Raw genomic sequence first — 18,304 nt, 5'->3', positions numbered from 1 at the left:
TTGTACAAACTAGTACTTTTTTTTGGTCTTTTTGAGACAGGGTCTCCCTGTAGCCCCAGCAGTGTTGGAACTTACTATGAGCAGGCTGGCTTTGAACTCACAGACATCTGCGTGCCTCTGCCTCCCAAGTGCTGGGATCAAAGGTGTGCATTACCACACCCAGCACCAGTATTTGTTTTTTGTTTTCTTTGGTCTTTTTGAGACAGGGTCTCCCTGTAGCCCCAGCAGTGTTGGAACTTACTATGAGCAGGCTGGCTTTGAACTCACAGACATCTGCGTGCCTCTGCCTCCCAAGTGCTGGGATCAAAGGTGTGCATTACCACACCCAGCACCAGTATTTGTTTTTTGTTTTCTTTGGTCTTTTTGAGACAGGGTCTCCCTGTAGCCCCAGCTGACCCGTACTCACTATGTAGACCAGGCTGGCCTTGAACTCACAGAAATCCGCCTGCGCTGGGACTAAAGGCATGCGCCACCACGCCCGACTTCAGTATTTGTTTTTTTAAAAGAACTACAAAGCACACAGGAAAATGTACTTGGAGAAATGTGAACACCCTGCTAACAAAATGGTCCCTGCTTCTAACAGCTGGCAACACATTCAAACATCCATATGCATTGGAGACAGCAGGAACTTCAGTTGTTAAGCATGTCCCATTTCCTTTGGATGAGCCAGCACTGCACCTAATGCATACAGAATAAATGGGTGCCCAAATCTTCTCAGAAAGCAACGAAGCAAAAGTGATTCTTAGTCTTTAGAGAATTTCCTTGCTCCTGGGGAGATTTTGGAGCACGAAAACAGCACTGAATTGACATCCAGATCTCCTGTGCTGATGATGTCATTTTGAAAGCAGTCACTTCTGCTGTTAGTCACTCTGCAAATACTTTGGGGCGTGGTCCTACTCAGTGTAGGTGCTATGCTCTCATTTACTTATGATTCTATTAGTTCTTTAAATGGAGGAGTAAACCAAGCAGGGTTAAATGCGTTTGTCCAATGCAATGGAGCAAGTGAGTAGCAGCACTTGGAGATGTTCAAAGTGTGTGTCTTCAGCTACTCTCGGATCAGGGCTTGGCATACTCTTTCCTTAAAGGGCCAGAGATGACGTATTTTAGGTTTTGAAGATCATTCAATGTCTGTCACAATGACTCATGTCTGCTGCGGTAGTGAGAACGTAGCCCTAGGAAAGCATGTGGCTGTGTGGCAATAAGCTTTATCCTTAACCACAGGAAGCAGCCTCTGGTTTGTTTCACCTGCATTTGGTTTAAGCTTTACAGGGAAGGGGCTCTGAGTGCTTGGGAGAATGGTTATGGATGCAATCAGCTAACAAGACTGTCTTAAGATAGTGGTGTCTATCTGTTCAGAAGTCACAATGTAGCTGGGAAGATCTATTTTTTTAATGGTGAAAATAATGCAGGGTCAAACTCGAGTGGGTGCTGCAGATTCCATGGGGCGCTGTACCACGCTGCCTCTTGCACCGCAGGCCCTGTGGCTACAGGACGCTACACTGTACTGTCTCTTGCACTATGGCCCTATGGCTCCTGGCAGTGTACCGTGCTGCTTAGTGTATTGGTATTGACAACACAGTTCCTCAGATGCTAAGGCTCGCAGCTGAATGTCCACTTACCATCATATTCTGGGAAGTAATCAACTAGGTGGGAATACATGATTTTCTCCTCTAGAAGATCCTTCTTGTTTAAGAATAGAATAACCGAGGAGTTCTGGAACCAGGGATAGGTGATGATTGTTCTAAAGAGTGCTTTGCTTTCTTCCATTCGGTTCTAGGGAAAAGAAAACCAGAGAAACAAGGAATGAACTATTGATTTCTTGGCCTTTGAACTGTCTTTACTTTTTGAGTCTAATCCATCATCTGTGTGATTCCAATTTTTAAAGCCTAAGTTGGTCCTGTCAGGATTAATATGTGAGTGATTCACGGTGTACATTGCACATGGGTTGTTTTCACTATGCAAACTCTCCAGTTGGCAAGAACAGTAATAAAATACCTGCTAAAATAACTTTTCTGAAAAAATAATCAGAGCCTAGACGATTGTACCTGAAATACTGTCATGAATTTTAACTAAAAATATTCTAAATACCAGGTTTCATTTTGCATTTTATAAACTGTATTTATTTGTAGCCTCACAATTAGCTTTAGTTTAAGATTCAAAAGAAGTTAATTATTTGCCCAAAATGTAGTCATACTTCTAGAGTCATTGCTACCAGAAATATACACGACACACTGTTTAACAAGCCACTGTGGGCTGTTCTTCACGCACTTTCTTCTTATGTTTCACTCTAAGTTTTTACATAGCTATGGAGATACTCAAAACTATCTAGAGATAAAAATGCAATACTTCTTCTGTAAGCACTTGTAAGTGTTCTTACTTGAAGTTACACCTTCAAGTCTACTTTGCTAACAGATTCTAGTGGTTTCCCAAGGAAATTAGCCAGCTTGTTTGCATAAGTAAAGACGCTAAGTGAGGGTACTTAGAGCACAGTCATTCTTCATACCCCTCAGGCAAATGCCAAGAGCCCTACATTCTCACACATGCCCACTTGCCACTCTAGGACGGAAGATGTGGGAGATTACTCTTGGCTGAGTGAGGGTTAAGGGCCTGTACATGAACACCTGTTAAGACTACACTCTCCGACACTCTTCCTTGGCACTTGCTGTGACTGAGCTTTCCTAGTGAAGATGAAGTCTGCTGGGGCTGGAGCCCATCACCATTGTTTAAGCCATAGAATCGTGCCCGTCACAGGGGCTGGCTGAGGTCCGGTTGCCACCTTGTGAAGTTTCCCTTCTTAGGCACATGGCAATCAGTTTAGCCAAGCACTTCACCAGGCCAGTCAACCCCAGGACTTTTTCTGGGTGCTGAAGAACAGGGAACCTTGCTTTCACAAACAATGTGAAAGAGGAATGAAGAGGCCTAAGAAGCTTCTGGCAGCCAGCTTGAAATGGAGAGAAAGGAAAGCAGGCCTAGTTGCTTGCTTGGGCCATGCATGGCTTGGCCTTGCCTCTGAACTCAGAAAGCAGTTAATAAGCACTTTTTTTATTTTTAATTTTTTTTAACTTTTGCTACTTTTTTTTTCTTTAGATTTTTACTGCATAAAGTACTTCTAATTGATACACTTGGATATATCCTCCTTTCAACCCGTAAAAGGAATTGAATGACCATTAGGGTTTGAGTTGTTCATGTCATCTGTTCAGTTTTCTTTCTTACTGTAGGATATACTCTGTCACACTACAGGGCAGCAGAAGCCATACTATGATAGGTCAAGAGGCCTCCAGGACACTCATCAAGCACAACTTCCTAGATCAGAGCATGTCTTGATCTTTCTTCTGTGAAGTGACAGCTCAGATTAAGTTGAAAAGCTGTTTTACAAAGCAGATCTTACCCCAAATCAAATTATTAAAATTATTTTTAGATTTATTTAGTATGTGTGATCTTGCACATGTGTGACTTGACACGTGTATAGAGATCAGAGGACAACTTGTGGGAGGTAATGCTTTCCACCATGTGGGTTCCAGGAATTGAACTCAGGTTGTCAGGCTTGGTGGCAAGCACCCTTATCCACTGAGCCATATTGTCAGGCCACCAAATCAAATAATTTTAGATAAATTAAAGAATGAAGGTTGATATAGTACTATAAAGATCACTTTATAGCTCAAGCAACAGAGTTCACTTCATGGTATACATTTCTCTTTCATATAAATGACCCACATGCTTTAAATATCTTTACTTTCTACCTGCCTTTACTGGTTAGCACAGGCAGTGGTAATTTTATTTTATTTATTATTTATGTTTTTGAGAAAGATTCTTGCTGTACAATGAGGGTTGGCCTCAAACTCAGGATCCTTCAGCTTCAGTTTCCCAATGCTGGAATTAAAGCAGGTGCCACTACGTCTGGCTTGAATTTTAATCTCTGGAGATTATATTCTCTGTCATAAAGCTTTAGATTTTATAGATTGAAAATTTCAGGACCAGAAGAAAAAAGTCCCAAGAAAAGCTGAAAAAACTGAGAAGAGAGTCTACACTAGGCTGATTAAAGAGTAGGGTCCCTAGAGGAGACAGGTAGCATTTTTTCTATGTATCAGTAGAGAGACTCTAGAAAGCTCTACTGTGGTTCTTAAAGAGGCCGTTTTAAGGGTGGTATGCATGGTTAAGTCCCTTAGTTAGAAAGATTTACTTCTTTCTGTCCTAATTCTCCACAAGGGCCTGCTGGCTCCTAGGGAAGAGACTACACTGGGCCTTTTCCTAGTTGGAGTCCCTCCAGGGTAAGTGGCTAGAGCCTCGGTGAGGAAGAGGAACATGTCTCAGGCTTCTCTGACTGATTAAGTTCAAGTTTGAACTGAGTTCTTAGACTCCAGTGAGATTTGTGGGAGGGTGGGGGGCAGTGTCCCAAACCAGCATATAGGAGAGCTGCCAGGACAATCTCTCCTGAGTCCAGCCCTGGGTTCCAGAGACGACCTGCTTAGAGCTGTCACTGCCCAGGGTAGCAGCACCCAGGCCATACTGGTGGCAGTTTGCTCACTGACTAGTTCTGCTGGGTGTTCAGTCTGTAACTGCTCTAGGGTCTGGAACTGCTCTAGGATACTTCTGTTCATCTGGCTCCAGGTGAGCAGGGGTTTTGTCAACAAAGAGAAAGGAGAACCACTCTACCTCACTTTTACATAAGAAGTGAAACTCCACTATGTCTCTATTCCACAATCTAATTCTGATAGCGCCAGTTTCACTCCCTTATCCTCAAGAGCTCAGGTTCGCTCTTTAAGTTATGTGATTTTTTTAAACTCCATAGTAAAAACTCCTCAGAAGAAAGTATTTACAAGCCAATGTGCTCTGTATCACTGGGGGCTACATTCTAAGTGCACTGTGATTTTCACAATGTCTCACAAAGGCAGGGGAATGCAGAGTGTGAGGCACAATCACCTCTACTCAGACAATCCCAAACTGCAGAGGAACCGTGCGTCCCAGGAGATGTACAACACTGCTTTTTAGTAACCTGCCAGGGCGGGAGGTTTCAAGGAGAAAAACAAAAGAACAATGTATGAGATGTTGTGACTAATGATTTAAAAATGGAGATTTGTTCACTCTGAAGACAAAGTAGCCTGTGGGATGGAACTAATCTCACAGCCCTCTTTTCTTAGGTTTTTAATAGAAAGCGTCCAAGAAGATCAAAGAGAATCCAGTACCAGTCTCATTATCCTAGACACAGGCTTCTTGTTAACTGGGTGAACTGACTTCCACCTGGGCCCAACGAGGTTACTTCTGAACACAATGATTTGGCTGGGAAAGCTGGAACAGGGCAGAAGAGATGGAATGGGCCTGCCAAAGCAGGTCCTGGCCGGTCTGTACTCCCCTTTGGGGTCACAGAGGAAGGCCCAGTTCATAGAGAGAGGTAAACGCTAGAACCAGCAAAATAGCAACATTCAACTGGGAGCATTCACCTCCAGTCCTGGCCAGGCCACCTGTTCCCTGTCTGTAATTGCCAGCAGGGCTGTGTGGCCAGGAATGCCTTTCTTCCTATGGTTGAAGCCACAAGCGAGAGTTCCTTTTTAAAAAAATATTTTATTTATTATTTTTATTTTATGTGTATGAGTGTATTGCCTGCATGTATGTGAGTGCATCCGTGTCATGCAATGCCACAGAGAACAGAAGGCGGCTTCTGATTCCCCTGGAACTGGAATTAAGATCGGTTCGTAGATGCAATGTGGGTGCTGGGAATCGAACCTGGGTCCTTTGCAAGAGCAGTCAGTGCTCTTAACCGCTGAGCCATCTCTCCAGCCCCACAAGTTAGAGTTCTTACACATCAAGTCATTTCTCAAAATGTACTGCTTTGTACTGCAACTCCTGCTAATAGAGGACTGGTTAATGCTGCCCACAGGCTGAAGTGCCAGTCCTAGACCAGAATTCATGACTTGGTATAGTCTGACTCACATGCCTATTAAATCTGAGCCCTTCCATAAACACTCTCCTGCAGATAAAGAGATCTACTGTCATTGCCAGCATACACTGTGACTGCACTTTCCTGGCCTACAAGGCTGTCCCGATGATTGATCTTTCAAGCCCCGGGCAACTGGCCTCCCCCAAGCCATCCTCTGCCTGTTGCTCCTTCCCTCCACCAGACACTCGCTGTGTTATTCTTGGTCCTCTCATGATTCAGTGGACACAAGTGCTTGTTGGATGCTAAGTATGAATGCTGGTGACACAGCTCCTGCCTGGACTGAACAACTGCAGAACTAAGGTCCACACAGGGATGAATGGTGTGACTCTGAGCGGGTCAGGGCGGGATTAAAAGCAAAGGTCATTTTGCATTGATTCTTGACAGAGTGAGGGATTACAAATAAGAAAGCAGAGCAAAAGACAAGCAAAGGGAAATGCAGGCCAGGACTCCTCGAAGGGATCTGTGAAAATTCTGAATGAAGCAGTTCACTGGGGCTTCCGATTTCAGGAACTTGTGCATCAAATAAGAAAATCCTGTTATGAGTATGGAAAACATTTCTTACTTATTTGAATGGTATGTTGGGGATAAAGATGGTGCAAACATAGTAAGTTTCATGAAGAACACACTGAGGATCCTAAAATAACTACTGTAATGGCAATGCTTGCCTGTCTCCAATGCTGGGAGGCAGGAGTCCATCAGGGGCTGTGTGGAACCACTCAGGTACAATGCACTGAGATGCAGTGACTGGCCTCCTTTCAGCTTAGGTACAAACATCTCTCACATCCAAGAAAATGCCAAAATCATTTGACAGAGCCCTTGTCCACAAGTTGAAGCTAGCTTTCTGCAGGCTAGGTCCTGGCCCAAGTCTCTGCATAAAAAGTTGTGAAAGGGCCCACCAGGTCAATATTTATTTTATCTACCTTGTAGCACTGCTCCTCACAGGCTGTGTTTCTCTATTCCTCTTCAACAAGTTGTATTTCTGTCAAAAATCAACTTTAAGCTAAAGATCTGAACATCTCTTTCAATAGTTTTTGCACCTTTCATTATTTTGCCACCAAACATGAATGGCCTTTTCATGAAACTTTTTTGAAAAACAAAGAACAAATTGCCAATGAGATCTTTAATTATTTTATGTGACACAAGTTACCTGCCTGCCTCTCTGATATTTTGACCATATTTATTGCTTGATAAATCAAACTTAGTTATATTCCCCATAAGATTGAAAATACAGCTAGTAAATGCAAAACTAGACACTGAAGAAATAAACATACAGAATGTAAAACCAGCTCATTCCTGAGGGCCCGACGGTCATCTGTGAGTTGTTTACAGTTGGGGCCTATTGCTGGAGACAGGGTAGACCCCAGAGAAACCTGTATGAAGCTTTCTAGGGTGCTGAGATGTCTGAACTATCTGGAAGACAGGGAGAATAGGTGATCCATAATGGCACTTCCTAATACCAGAAGCCAGGTGGCTGTGATTCTATTTCTCACTATTTTCATTAGAAAAGAAGGCCAGGGCCTGAGGTCACTATAGGAACAAGGTACAGACAGACAATGCATATGAGTATATCCATGAAATGGATTGCTCAGTAAGATGGGGAAAACACTTCCCAGTACCTGTTAACCCAGATCTTCAGAGATAACATCGGCCAGCCACACATACTGTCTGCTCGTTCACAAAGGCTGCCTGATGTACCACACATAAAGAAAATGCCCACAACAGGGTACTGTTTTTATCAGCACTATTCCACTTAGGAAAGTGAAAAAAAAAATCCTAAGAATAAAAGGATTTTATGCGTTGGAAATTCATAAAATGTGACAAACAGCACTCGTCACTCCCCACTGCTACTGTGAGCATCACTATTTCTTCTCAGACATCCTGAGTAACACCCCAAATTATTTTATTAAAGATCATTATTTTAAAGGAGCAAAATCAGTTCATTTACTTTCATTTAATTACTTTATGTAATGACTTGTGATAATGTAAAATCTGTATCAAGATCATTATCATTTGCAGCTTATCAAACACTGAATTTAAAAACCTCAAATTCCTTCAGGTATTCATTTCATTGCACGTCTACTGGGTTGACAAAGGCAGCAACTCAAAGTCTGTGAAACAGCCTGCAAACCCGCAAGGGTCTTCTCTGAATTTTTTCCCCTCCCTTGGTTGTTTAGGATAAATCTTTGTTGTGTTTGACTCTGTAGTTCTAGGAGGACACACTGTTCTGTTTCCTATCTGATGCCAAAACTATAAGACTCAAAACATAGTCTGTGTCAGACTCCTTTTGGTGGAGGGGGGAGAAGGAACAGGTCGGGGGTTCTTAGGAATCTGTTGTATGAGAATGTGCTACGTATGTGATCTGGCAAGGAGAGGGTGCTGATATGGCGGAGTGGTCCAGTGGTATAGGGCCAGGGTTGGGAGCTGGGAATTCTTGTGTGAAAATGACCCTGTTACAAATACTCTGTGACCTTGAGCAAGGGGCTGAGCCTCAGTTTCCATGTCTCCTACATTTATGAGGACAGAATGAGGCAATGCCTGTGCAGCACCTAGCTATGATCCAACTGTGCAGGTAGTCATGATACTGGAGGCAAAAGTGCCACGTTAGGACTGCTTGCTGAGGCCATTTGCTTATTTTAAACCTCTGGTTCAACAGGAGCCAGTGTAATCTTTCTAGTCCCTAGACCTACACATGCTAATATAAACATGATTTCAAACCAGGCACACTTGACTATCATCCAGGCCTTTTGCCAATTTTGTTCAGGCCAAGAAAGGATGTTTTTGAGATTCTCTACATGTTAAAGGGGTTGGAGAGATGGCTCAGCAGTTAAGAGCACCAGCTGCTCTTGCAGAGGACCTGGGTTCTGTTCCTAGCACCCACACGGGGTCTAACAACTATCTGTAACTCTAGTACCAGGGAAATCCAATGCCCTCTTCTAACTTCTGCAGACATGCATGATACAGGTGCACTTACATACATAAAAATTATAAAATATTTAAAATAATCTCAGAAAAGTGCTCAGAACTCAACCCCAAAACACAGCAAAAAGATAACAGACACAGTACATAAAGAGAGAGGCTGCGATGAGAAACATTTAGCTTCCTGGCCACCCCCTCTGCTACCCAAATCAGAAGCAGAGGCAGAAATGATGAGACACCAAACTCAGCTGGACACACATTGTTTCCTTAATGATTTTCTTAGTCTTTGCAAATTTCTGCAAGCAATTATTTGAGATCAATTTGGCATCCTGTCTAGGCTTGAAGACGGCTCCGGAGAGTTTTCATATTATAGGTCCTGTGTGTGTGTCAGCATATTCTACCAGGATGTTTTGAGAGGCAAAGAGACAGGAAACATTTGCCTACTTCCTCCAGGTCGAAGGTTGTAGGTAGAGGTGAGGTCATAGGAGAGGCCCTTGTGAAGTGAACTACCATAAGCCGGTATATTGTAGGAGGAAAGCAAGGGTAGGGGGAGTCAAGGAGATGCAAAGAAGAGTGATGAGACCAAAAGGAGAGGAAGCTGGACACACCTATGATGCTCTCTGGTGTGACACCCACTCTTGGAACTTGGGGAAGATAGATTGCTTCCTTTACTATTTTCTGGCATTCTAGTTCAGTCAAGTGATCTGTCAAAAGTCTTGTTTAGAGTCCAGTTCCAACACACTGATCTCTCTCCTTAGCAATCATTCTATGTGCCATATCCTGCTTTTTCATGCAGACCTGTCAGTGACTTAATGTCTATTATTAACATAAAAACAGAGCTCTTTTCTCCTAACACTTTTTACTGGAGTGGATTCAGATGACACCCCACATATACATGATCCTGATTTTCAGTTCACTGAACTTCCCTCTCATCTGTCTTATTTTCCACTACATCTATCATTTTGTGCCATCTTGGGACAGTTTTGTTTGCAATTCAAGAGGGACTACTACCAAAACAACTGTCCCTACTATTTTAAAACATTGTTCTGTCATGCTTCAGATGGAAATCCTATGTACTGTCGCACTGGCATAATTCTGTTTCCTCTCCTAGATAACTAGGAACCTGGTAATTTCTCTTAACCACTGTGCTGGTTGGCTGCTTCTTTTAGCCTTTATCTCATGATGACCAGTGCTTCCCATATTTCAATTTTGTCTAAGTTCTTTTCCCACTGGAGCTAAGAGAAAAAGCCATTCAGTTCACATAAAGAAGATAAAGACGTATCTTCAGAGTTAAGTCAGAACACCTTATTAAGCATGCTACCCTGCCAGAAATACTTTGGGTCTCCCTTCATATAAAATAATACTTCAGAAACCACCAAGTAGCTGAAGGATGTGGTACTGAGCCAGTCATCAAAGAGCCAAGGAAACAACCCCATGGACCTGTACACTTGAACAGGTGGACTCTAATCTGGGAGCCCAGTGGACCCGTTAACATTGTACCAAGAGTCCACAGACCAATTCAACCAAATAAGTACCTGTTCTAATTTCACCCCAGACAACTTGCCTGAAAAATATCTCATTTGCTGAAGCACTCCTTTGTATCTCTTTGCTAGATTTAGCCAGAACCTGACTGAAATAAACTCAAAACAGACAACAAAGAGGGGAAAAGAGATGATTCCTGCTGATATCAGTAATTCTTTTCTTTGAGCACCGTAAGTGAGGCAAAGTGAACATCCATGTTGGCCCCCGGGGAGAAGTCGGTGCTGACACACTCCACTGATAGCCTACCCTACTGGAACTGTGATGAACAGCAAGCACAGGAAATGACAGAGTGGTCATTTTAAATGAGAATCATCGATTGCCGTATGCAACAACGAATCAAAGCACTTTGCAAGATTTAAAGCTCTTAAGACTGCCAAACAGCTTTCGGCAAGGGGCAGACTAGCTTGTATGCCCCAGTGTTGTGTGAACTTGCTCATCTCACTGCTTCCTCCCAATGAAGATGGCTATTTATCCCTTCCAAATCCTTCTCCTATCAAAGTACATGCAATGTGACATGACACAGTGAATGGCACAGAAGGTGAAAAAGCCACAGCTCACTGTGCAGTTTGGAACTTCCTTCAACAACAGTCAGGTTGTGTGGCTCCAGGGATCTGCTCGCCTGTAGTGCTCACTTTTGCACACTGCCTGCTGATTTGTTTTTTGCTTATTCTCTGTGTGATTTGTTTGCATTCTTAGTATACTGAAGATATTAGTCATCTTAAATTTTCTTACTAATTTCTCATTTTGCACTTATTTGGAGAATGCTTGAAATAAGATTCAAATGGCTTTGCCATTTCTGTTAGGCCTCTCTTAACACAGAAGAGTTGGATCTGATTTCTATTTCCCAGTGGGCCTTTCCCGCAAAGTCAGCCTAGGTTCCCTTACTAGCTAGCACAGCACAATCTGAAAAAGTATTCTGCAAACAGATCTACCTGAACTAGTGGTGCCAGTGAGGAGCAGGGCCCAAGTGTGAGCTCCCTTTATTTTACTTGTTTACATTCTGATTTCATAGGAGGTGAACAGTAACTGGGCCAAACTGCTGGAGACTTTGGATAAGGAGACAAACAGGCTTTGGGGATGTATAGATAAGGGACTAAAGAAAACAGGCTTTGTTGGATACAAGTGAGCTAGAAAATCAGCACACTGAAGAGTGCACAGAAAAACTTATTTACACAGACCATGATACACATCAGTACTTTACACCGAATCTGAAAACATTCCAGACAGTCTAAGTCTGGGGAGAAGAAAGATGAAATAACTCTAAGTTTGGATGGATCACATGGTCTGGAAATACGCAGTTGACTGGGTTTTTTTGGCTAACACGATAGGGTGATATCAGTAGGATAAGAATTTGGGTTGCCTTCTGTCCAAAGAGATGAAACTTAAAATTTGTATGGATGATATTTTATTCCACCCTCCCTCCTTCCTTCACACCCTCCCTGCCTGCCTCCCTGTGTATGCATGCAAATTCCTGTGTGTGAATATGGGTGCATGCATGGAAGTCAGCTGCCAGCCACAGGGTCAGTTCTTGCCCTCTACCTGTTTCAGACAGGATCTCTGTGTTGTTTTGCTCTTGCATATGGCAGGTGAGCCTCTGGGGGATTCTCTTGTCTCTGTCTCCCATCTCCCCATAGGAGTGCTGGGATTGCAGACATGAGCTATCACATCCAGCTTTACATGGTTCTGGTATTTGAACTCATATCCCCACACTTGTGCAGCAAGCACTTCGTTGACTGAGTCATCTCCCAAGCCCATGCGTAACATTTCTGAGCCCTGCTCAGTGGGTAGCATTGGCTTGACATGTCTGTGACAGTTTACACCGAAAGATGGGGAATGTAGATAAATTGGTCAAACAGTAAGAACATTAAGGAGAAAGGAGGCATAACCTGTTGGTTTAAAAGTTTTCCCAAAAGAATACATATAAATATGCCAAATACAAATCCTTTTAAATGAGGTTGATATGTTATATTCCCAAGGCTAATTTTGAACATAATAATGGCTTCTCATATAATAAATGGCATCTATACAGTTATAGGTGAGGCTGGGTTTGGCCTGGGGGGGTGGCTATAGAGTGCTGACTCTTGACATGTGCATAACAACAGTGAATTTTCACACTAATTTTCCTAGATGAAGAGACTGATAAAAAAACAAGTTAAGAAACATATCTCAGGCCAGTGAGATGTCTCAGCAGGTAAGGAGCTTGCCCTCAGACCTGACAGCCTGAATTCAATTCCTAGGGCCAACATGGCAGAAGGAGAAAACTGACTCCTGCAAGTTGTCCTCTGACATCACAGTGTTGGGGAGATGGCTCAGTGGGTAAAGTGCTTGTCATGCAAGTGTGAAGACCTGAGTTCAAATTCCCAGAGCCCATGTAAAGCCAGGCATGGTAGCAGACATCTTTAATACCAGCATTCCTACCACTCATGAGCACAGGCATACACACATATATATGTGTGCACACACACATACACATCATATACTATATACACACAGACACACACATAAAGCAATTCTACAAACCTCAGTTAATGAGAGACTATGTGTGAACTTACTCTGTCATCTTCCCCATTCTTCCATATCACTGGCCAACAGGATGAGAGGGGTAGGGAAAACAAACATTAAAACTCAAACCACTGAGCCTGGGCATATGCACCTACTAGATGGTATGTTTATGGAGCTCGGAGGTAAATGCTGAACTAAAGCACTGTTGCATGTACTGACCGCAGGTCCCAGCAATTTATTCTGTCCTTACTCTACCGTCAGTGCTGTCATTCTGACAGTGCAAGGTCCTGGCACCATTAAACACCATGCCTAGTGCCCATTTATAAAATCAGTGCCTTTAACTCGACTTATGTGTAGGTCTAATAGATGAATTCAAACATATGAGGACTGATTTAAAACAATCCCCTCTGAAAGCAATTATGCTTTGCATCAAAAACTTTAAAAAGGGACATTATTTTCCTTTATAACATTTTCTTTTACACTCTAGCAAAATATAGCATGTCTAATATGACATTTTTCTAAAACATGACATTCTCCTAAAACATTTGCAAGAGGACTTTATTATCATACAGTCAGACAAAAATCCAAACAGAACAAAAAATTCAAACAAATCCAAAATACTAATGTCCTACTAAACACACACACACACACACACACACACACACACACACACACACACATACACAAGCAAAAACCAAAACTGTGCTCTGGGTGTTCAGAAGGAGTAAAAGATCTCTAGAAGCTCATAGCCAAGTGAGACTGGAGATGAGTCCAATGCGAATAAGCACCTCTAAATACAGCTAGTACAGCAGAACAACTACACACAATCAGCTGCTCCAGTACTGGAAAGGAGGAACCAGAAGAGAGTGATGGACCATTCAGAGAACACGAAGAACAACTTGAAGAAAAACACAGAAAGGTCAGGACATGAGCAAATACCAGTGATTTGCTTGGGAAATAGGTAAAAGATCAGAGAGAGCTGGGAATAGGTATCTCAGTGGTAGCTTGTGCAAGACCTTGGGTTTAGTCACCACCAATACAAGCACACATGTACTTGTACTGATGCATGCATACACACACACCCACCACAAAAGCTATATACAATCTCCGATGGTATTAAGTACGAGTACCAAGAGTCAGTAAAAGCACAGTTCATAGGCATGAAAAACATACGGATTGTAAATCTTTGGGGTCTAGTCTGGCTCAGTGGTTGAAAGTACTTGCTGCTCTTGCAGAGTACCAGGAGTTCAGTTCCTATAACCCATGTCAGGCAACTCATGCCCACCTGTAACTCTAGCTCCAGGGGATGCATCATTCCCCTAGCCATCACGGATATCCACACATATGTGGCATACACATAAATAAAAACTAAAAATGAGTTTTACTGTCTCTGAGGTGAATTAATTCTTAAGGTGCCCACACAATATCACTGGGTGGAGAAACCTCTGAAGTGACAAGTGTAGGTGTGTTGGAAACCATAAGGGAAAAGGATAAAGGACTAGAGGTCTTTCTGTTTTTGAAACAGATGAGATGAAAGAAATGGACACCCCAGACACAGGGGCAGAAAAAGGCAGTAAGTAGTTCAGTTACTGAGGAGCAATGTGTGTTGTGGACTGGCAAACAAAATGTATGTTATTGCTTATGACTTATTAACAGCTATGCCATTTTTTAAGCTTTTGTGCATTTATAAACTGTAAGTTCAATTTAATTGTAAGATGGGCCTCTGAGTATTTCCAAACTATCTTTCCACCCCCACATTCTCATCTTCACTGAGGAATTGTTGCTCCTGATTTCTTATCTAATTAATACAACTTAAAGCTGAAACTGGCAAGGTATTTGGAATGACTGTGATGTGATGTGACCACACGTATGCTCAGATGGCTGTGCCAGCAAAGAAGAATTCATGCACATACACTTCTGCTGATGTTAGGAATATCATTTAATAGCAATTAGGATCAAAGTGCAAAGTAGAAGTGATGGTCTAAATTACCCTTAGAACAGCTATTGGTGACCACAGGTCCATCCCATCATGTCATATAGTAGAAACTGTGTAGTTCCTAGGGTGATGGGTAAAGTTCAATTTTGTTTTATTTGCAGTTAAGAATTTTGATGAACAAAGATCTCTCTCTCTCTCGCTCTCTCTCTCTGTATAATGTGACCCTCTTTCCAAAAGAATAAAATTATTATTTACCATTTAGCTAATCAACAAACAACACTGATATTGTCACAGAATGAAAACACTGGAATATAGAAAAACTGTGATGTACCTATGTCAAAAAGATGGTAGAAAAATAATTGAGGTGAGAGTGCTAAGATAGCTTGACTTTAACAGTAGATGACAAGTCAAGAAACAACAGTATAAATTCAGCATGTAGAGAACTGAAGGGAAGGACAGAAACTGATTAGGAGCTGAAGGTAGTGACTTTCTCTATCAGGACTTTAGTGGTTGAGGGAGTATCTTTTTAAAATTAAAAACCTCATTTATTATTTTTATTTTATGTGTACGCACATACAGCCTGCATTCTGAGATGGTACATACACAACTGCCTGCAGAAGTTGCCCAAATTTGAGACTGACAAAAGTCGGGGGAACACAAAAGGTTTTACTCTCCTCTGTTCTATTCTATCTTACTGAATAGTGAATATACACTACCTGGGTTATTAAAATTAGATATAAAAATTGCCTATTAGATTCTAAAACATTAACACTATATCTACTTCAAATTTAAAACGTAACATAAAACCCAAAAGTTAAGACACCTGGGCTGGAGAGACGGCTCAGTGGTTAAAGAGTGCATACTCTTCTTTCAGAGGACCAAAGTTTGGTTTCCAGCACACACCTGAGGTGGCTCACAACAATGTGTAACTCCAGTTCCCAGGGGAACCGAGCCTCCAAGCTCTGTGGGCATCTGCACTCATGTGCACACACACACACACACACACACACACACACACACACACACACTTAAATACAGTAAATCTTAAAAAAGAGCCAAGGCAATCAAGCTGTTAGTGGGAGTGATTCATGGTACAGAGTTGATGATGTTATGTAGAAAACCAGAACTTTTTAACTTTTACTTTGCTTCTGAATACTGTTAAGGAAAGACTTTTCACATTTTAAAAAAAAGCAAAGAGATTTAACAACAAGAAAATAAGATTAGCAAGGAGATTATAAAAGGTATCATTGAGCCAGACATGATTGTACATTACCTATAATCCCAGGATTCAAGAAGCTGGAGGCAGAAACATCGTGAGCTCAAGGTCAGCCTAGTTTGCACAGCAAATTGGAGGCCAACTTGCCACACAGCAAGACCCTGTCTCAAAGCCAGCCAGCCAGCCAGCCAGCCAGCCAACCAACCAACCAACCAACCAACCAACCAACCAACCAACCATAAGATAAAATAAAGAGATGGAGGGCATCCTGATTTTTTGTAAATGATACAGAGCTTTTCAGCTGGAGATGACATTTTACAGCAATGCTCCAATTTAGTTTTAGTTACTGCCATTTTTTATAAATAATATTTTTTAAGATTAGTAAGGACAGAAGATAATGATCAAGGGCCCTACTTTTATTTATTTATTTTTTTGGTCTTTTTGAGACAGGGTCTCTCTGTAGCCCCAGCTGTCTTGGAACTCACTATGTAGACCAGGCTGGCCTGAACTCACAGAGATCCGCCTGCCTCTGCCTCCCAAGGGCTGGGGTTAAAGGCGTGTGCCACCATGCCCAGCCCCAATCAGCTTTTAAGGGAAAGAGGAAGCTTTACAGAGCCCAGGGCCTAAAGTATGTACTTCAGTAAATGTGAGGCATAAATTGCTCTCTATTAAAACATCCACAGTGGTCAGTGAGGGTTAGGCATTTCACCCCAGGGACTCCTGCTGTAAACTCCTTTCTGGATAATAGTAGTATTTTTGAAGGAAGCAAGTAGAAGGTTTTAAACATATTAGGAGATCCTTCTCATCCTTTTCTTTTCTCATTACTTAGGAAGGTACCAAAGTCCGTGGATGCTCAAAACCATATAAAGCACTGTAGCAGTCTGCATCTAACCTGTCCATCCATATATTGTAAAAAAGCTCTAGAATAATTGCATCAGTAACACAATATAAATGCTATGTGAGTAGACACAGTATGCTGTTTAAGGGATAGCAGCGAGAACAAAAGGCAGTGTATACAAAGACCCTTTTTATAACTGCTTAGAATATTTTCCATCTGTGCTGGTTGAATGTGGATATGGAGGGCTGAATGTATTTACATAAAGGATATGGCAAATGACTATCATTTTTTTCTTGTCATTAATTCTGGGACTGGGACAGGTCTTCCAAGTCAACAGCTGTTGGTGGAAGTCCACGAACTACATATAGTTCAAACACATAAATTGGCATTTCTCTAAAATAATGTTTTTAAAACTACCAATTATATTGAGATAGAGTTCATGCAGCAATCTAGACTATTCACTGACAGATACACATACACATATGGATACAGAGGAAAAAGCTTTGTAAGCCACACTTGTCCTTGTGATGCTCTACGCTCTATGTTCCCTACCTACTTCCATTCTAGTCTCCATGAGCTACCTCAACCTTCTATACTAAAGATACGCTTAGCAAATTCATGCAACTGATTATGCTGGGCATGGTGGTATGCTCTTCTAATCTCAGCACTTGGGAGCCTGAGGCAAGAGGATTGTGAGTTCGAGGTTGGTCCATGATACATAGAAAGCCCAAATCTCCAAAAAAAAAAAAAGTTTTTATTATAAGGCCCTGGGTTCAATTCCCAGTAGAACAAAACCAATAAATAAATATATAAATCTTGCAGTTGTTTCTTTCCCATCTACTCTTGGCAACTTTATTCACACTGACTCTTGTATTTGTTGTAAGATTAGCAGATACACATTTTTGATAGTCAATTTTTCTTAAATAGCAAATACAGAAAGAGCAATAATAAGAAAAACATACAAAATGCTTTTGTGATTAAATATAATAATCTTATTAGCACGTTTTACACTATCATCATTAGATAAAGAAATAATATGAGCCAGCTAAGGCCATTTCCAAGATGGCATACAAATGCCTACCCATCACTCTTATTACTCCTTCCCAGCCAGGAGGCTGGAAAACAATTTCTCCCTCCTCTGGAATCACATATGATTTGTGAGAACCCTTGTGGTGGTAACCCCCATTACTCTATAAACATACCAATACCTGCAGATGGGGAGTCTCCTGCAGAGTGTAAGTTGTGTCTTACTTTCCTACTTCTCCCATCACCCCGATATCACCTTGCAATGGCAGGTGAACTCACTTTCTTGTTGGGTGAATGAACATTTTCAACAAAGGCGAAATGGATCTACAGCTAAACAACCATGGAGTTATTATGGGCTCTATGGAGGTATTATGGGTTCTAAGTATACAATGA

At 41.8% G+C, this 18,304-nt stretch overlaps 1 protein-coding gene across 2 annotated transcripts in view; it reads right to left on the bottom strand.

Annotated features, from left to right (window-relative positions):
* Nucleotides 1-18,304, bottom strand: part of LOC103734421 (guanine nucleotide-binding protein G(q) subunit alpha) — a 320,299-nt gene that overhangs the window by 8,526 nt on the left and 293,469 nt on the right. For both annotated transcript variants that reach the window (XM_008833346.2, XM_008833345.3), the window contains exon 6: nt 1,620-1,773. In XM_008833346.2, the coding sequence (XP_008831568.1) occupies nt 1,620-1,773 (154 nt within the window). The remainder of the gene's footprint in view (nt 1-1,619; nt 1,774-18,304) is intronic.

This window comes from Nannospalax galili, unplaced genomic scaffold, assembly GCF_000622305.1.
Source record: "Nannospalax galili isolate Female #2095 unplaced genomic scaffold, S.galili_v1.0 scaffold1296, whole genome shotgun sequence".
In the NCBI taxonomy this organism is placed as follows: Eukaryota; Metazoa; Chordata; class Mammalia; order Rodentia; family Spalacidae; genus Nannospalax; species Nannospalax galili.
The sequence above is the reverse complement of the archived record's forward strand: the minus strand, read 5'-3'. Positions and strand labels throughout refer to the sequence as shown.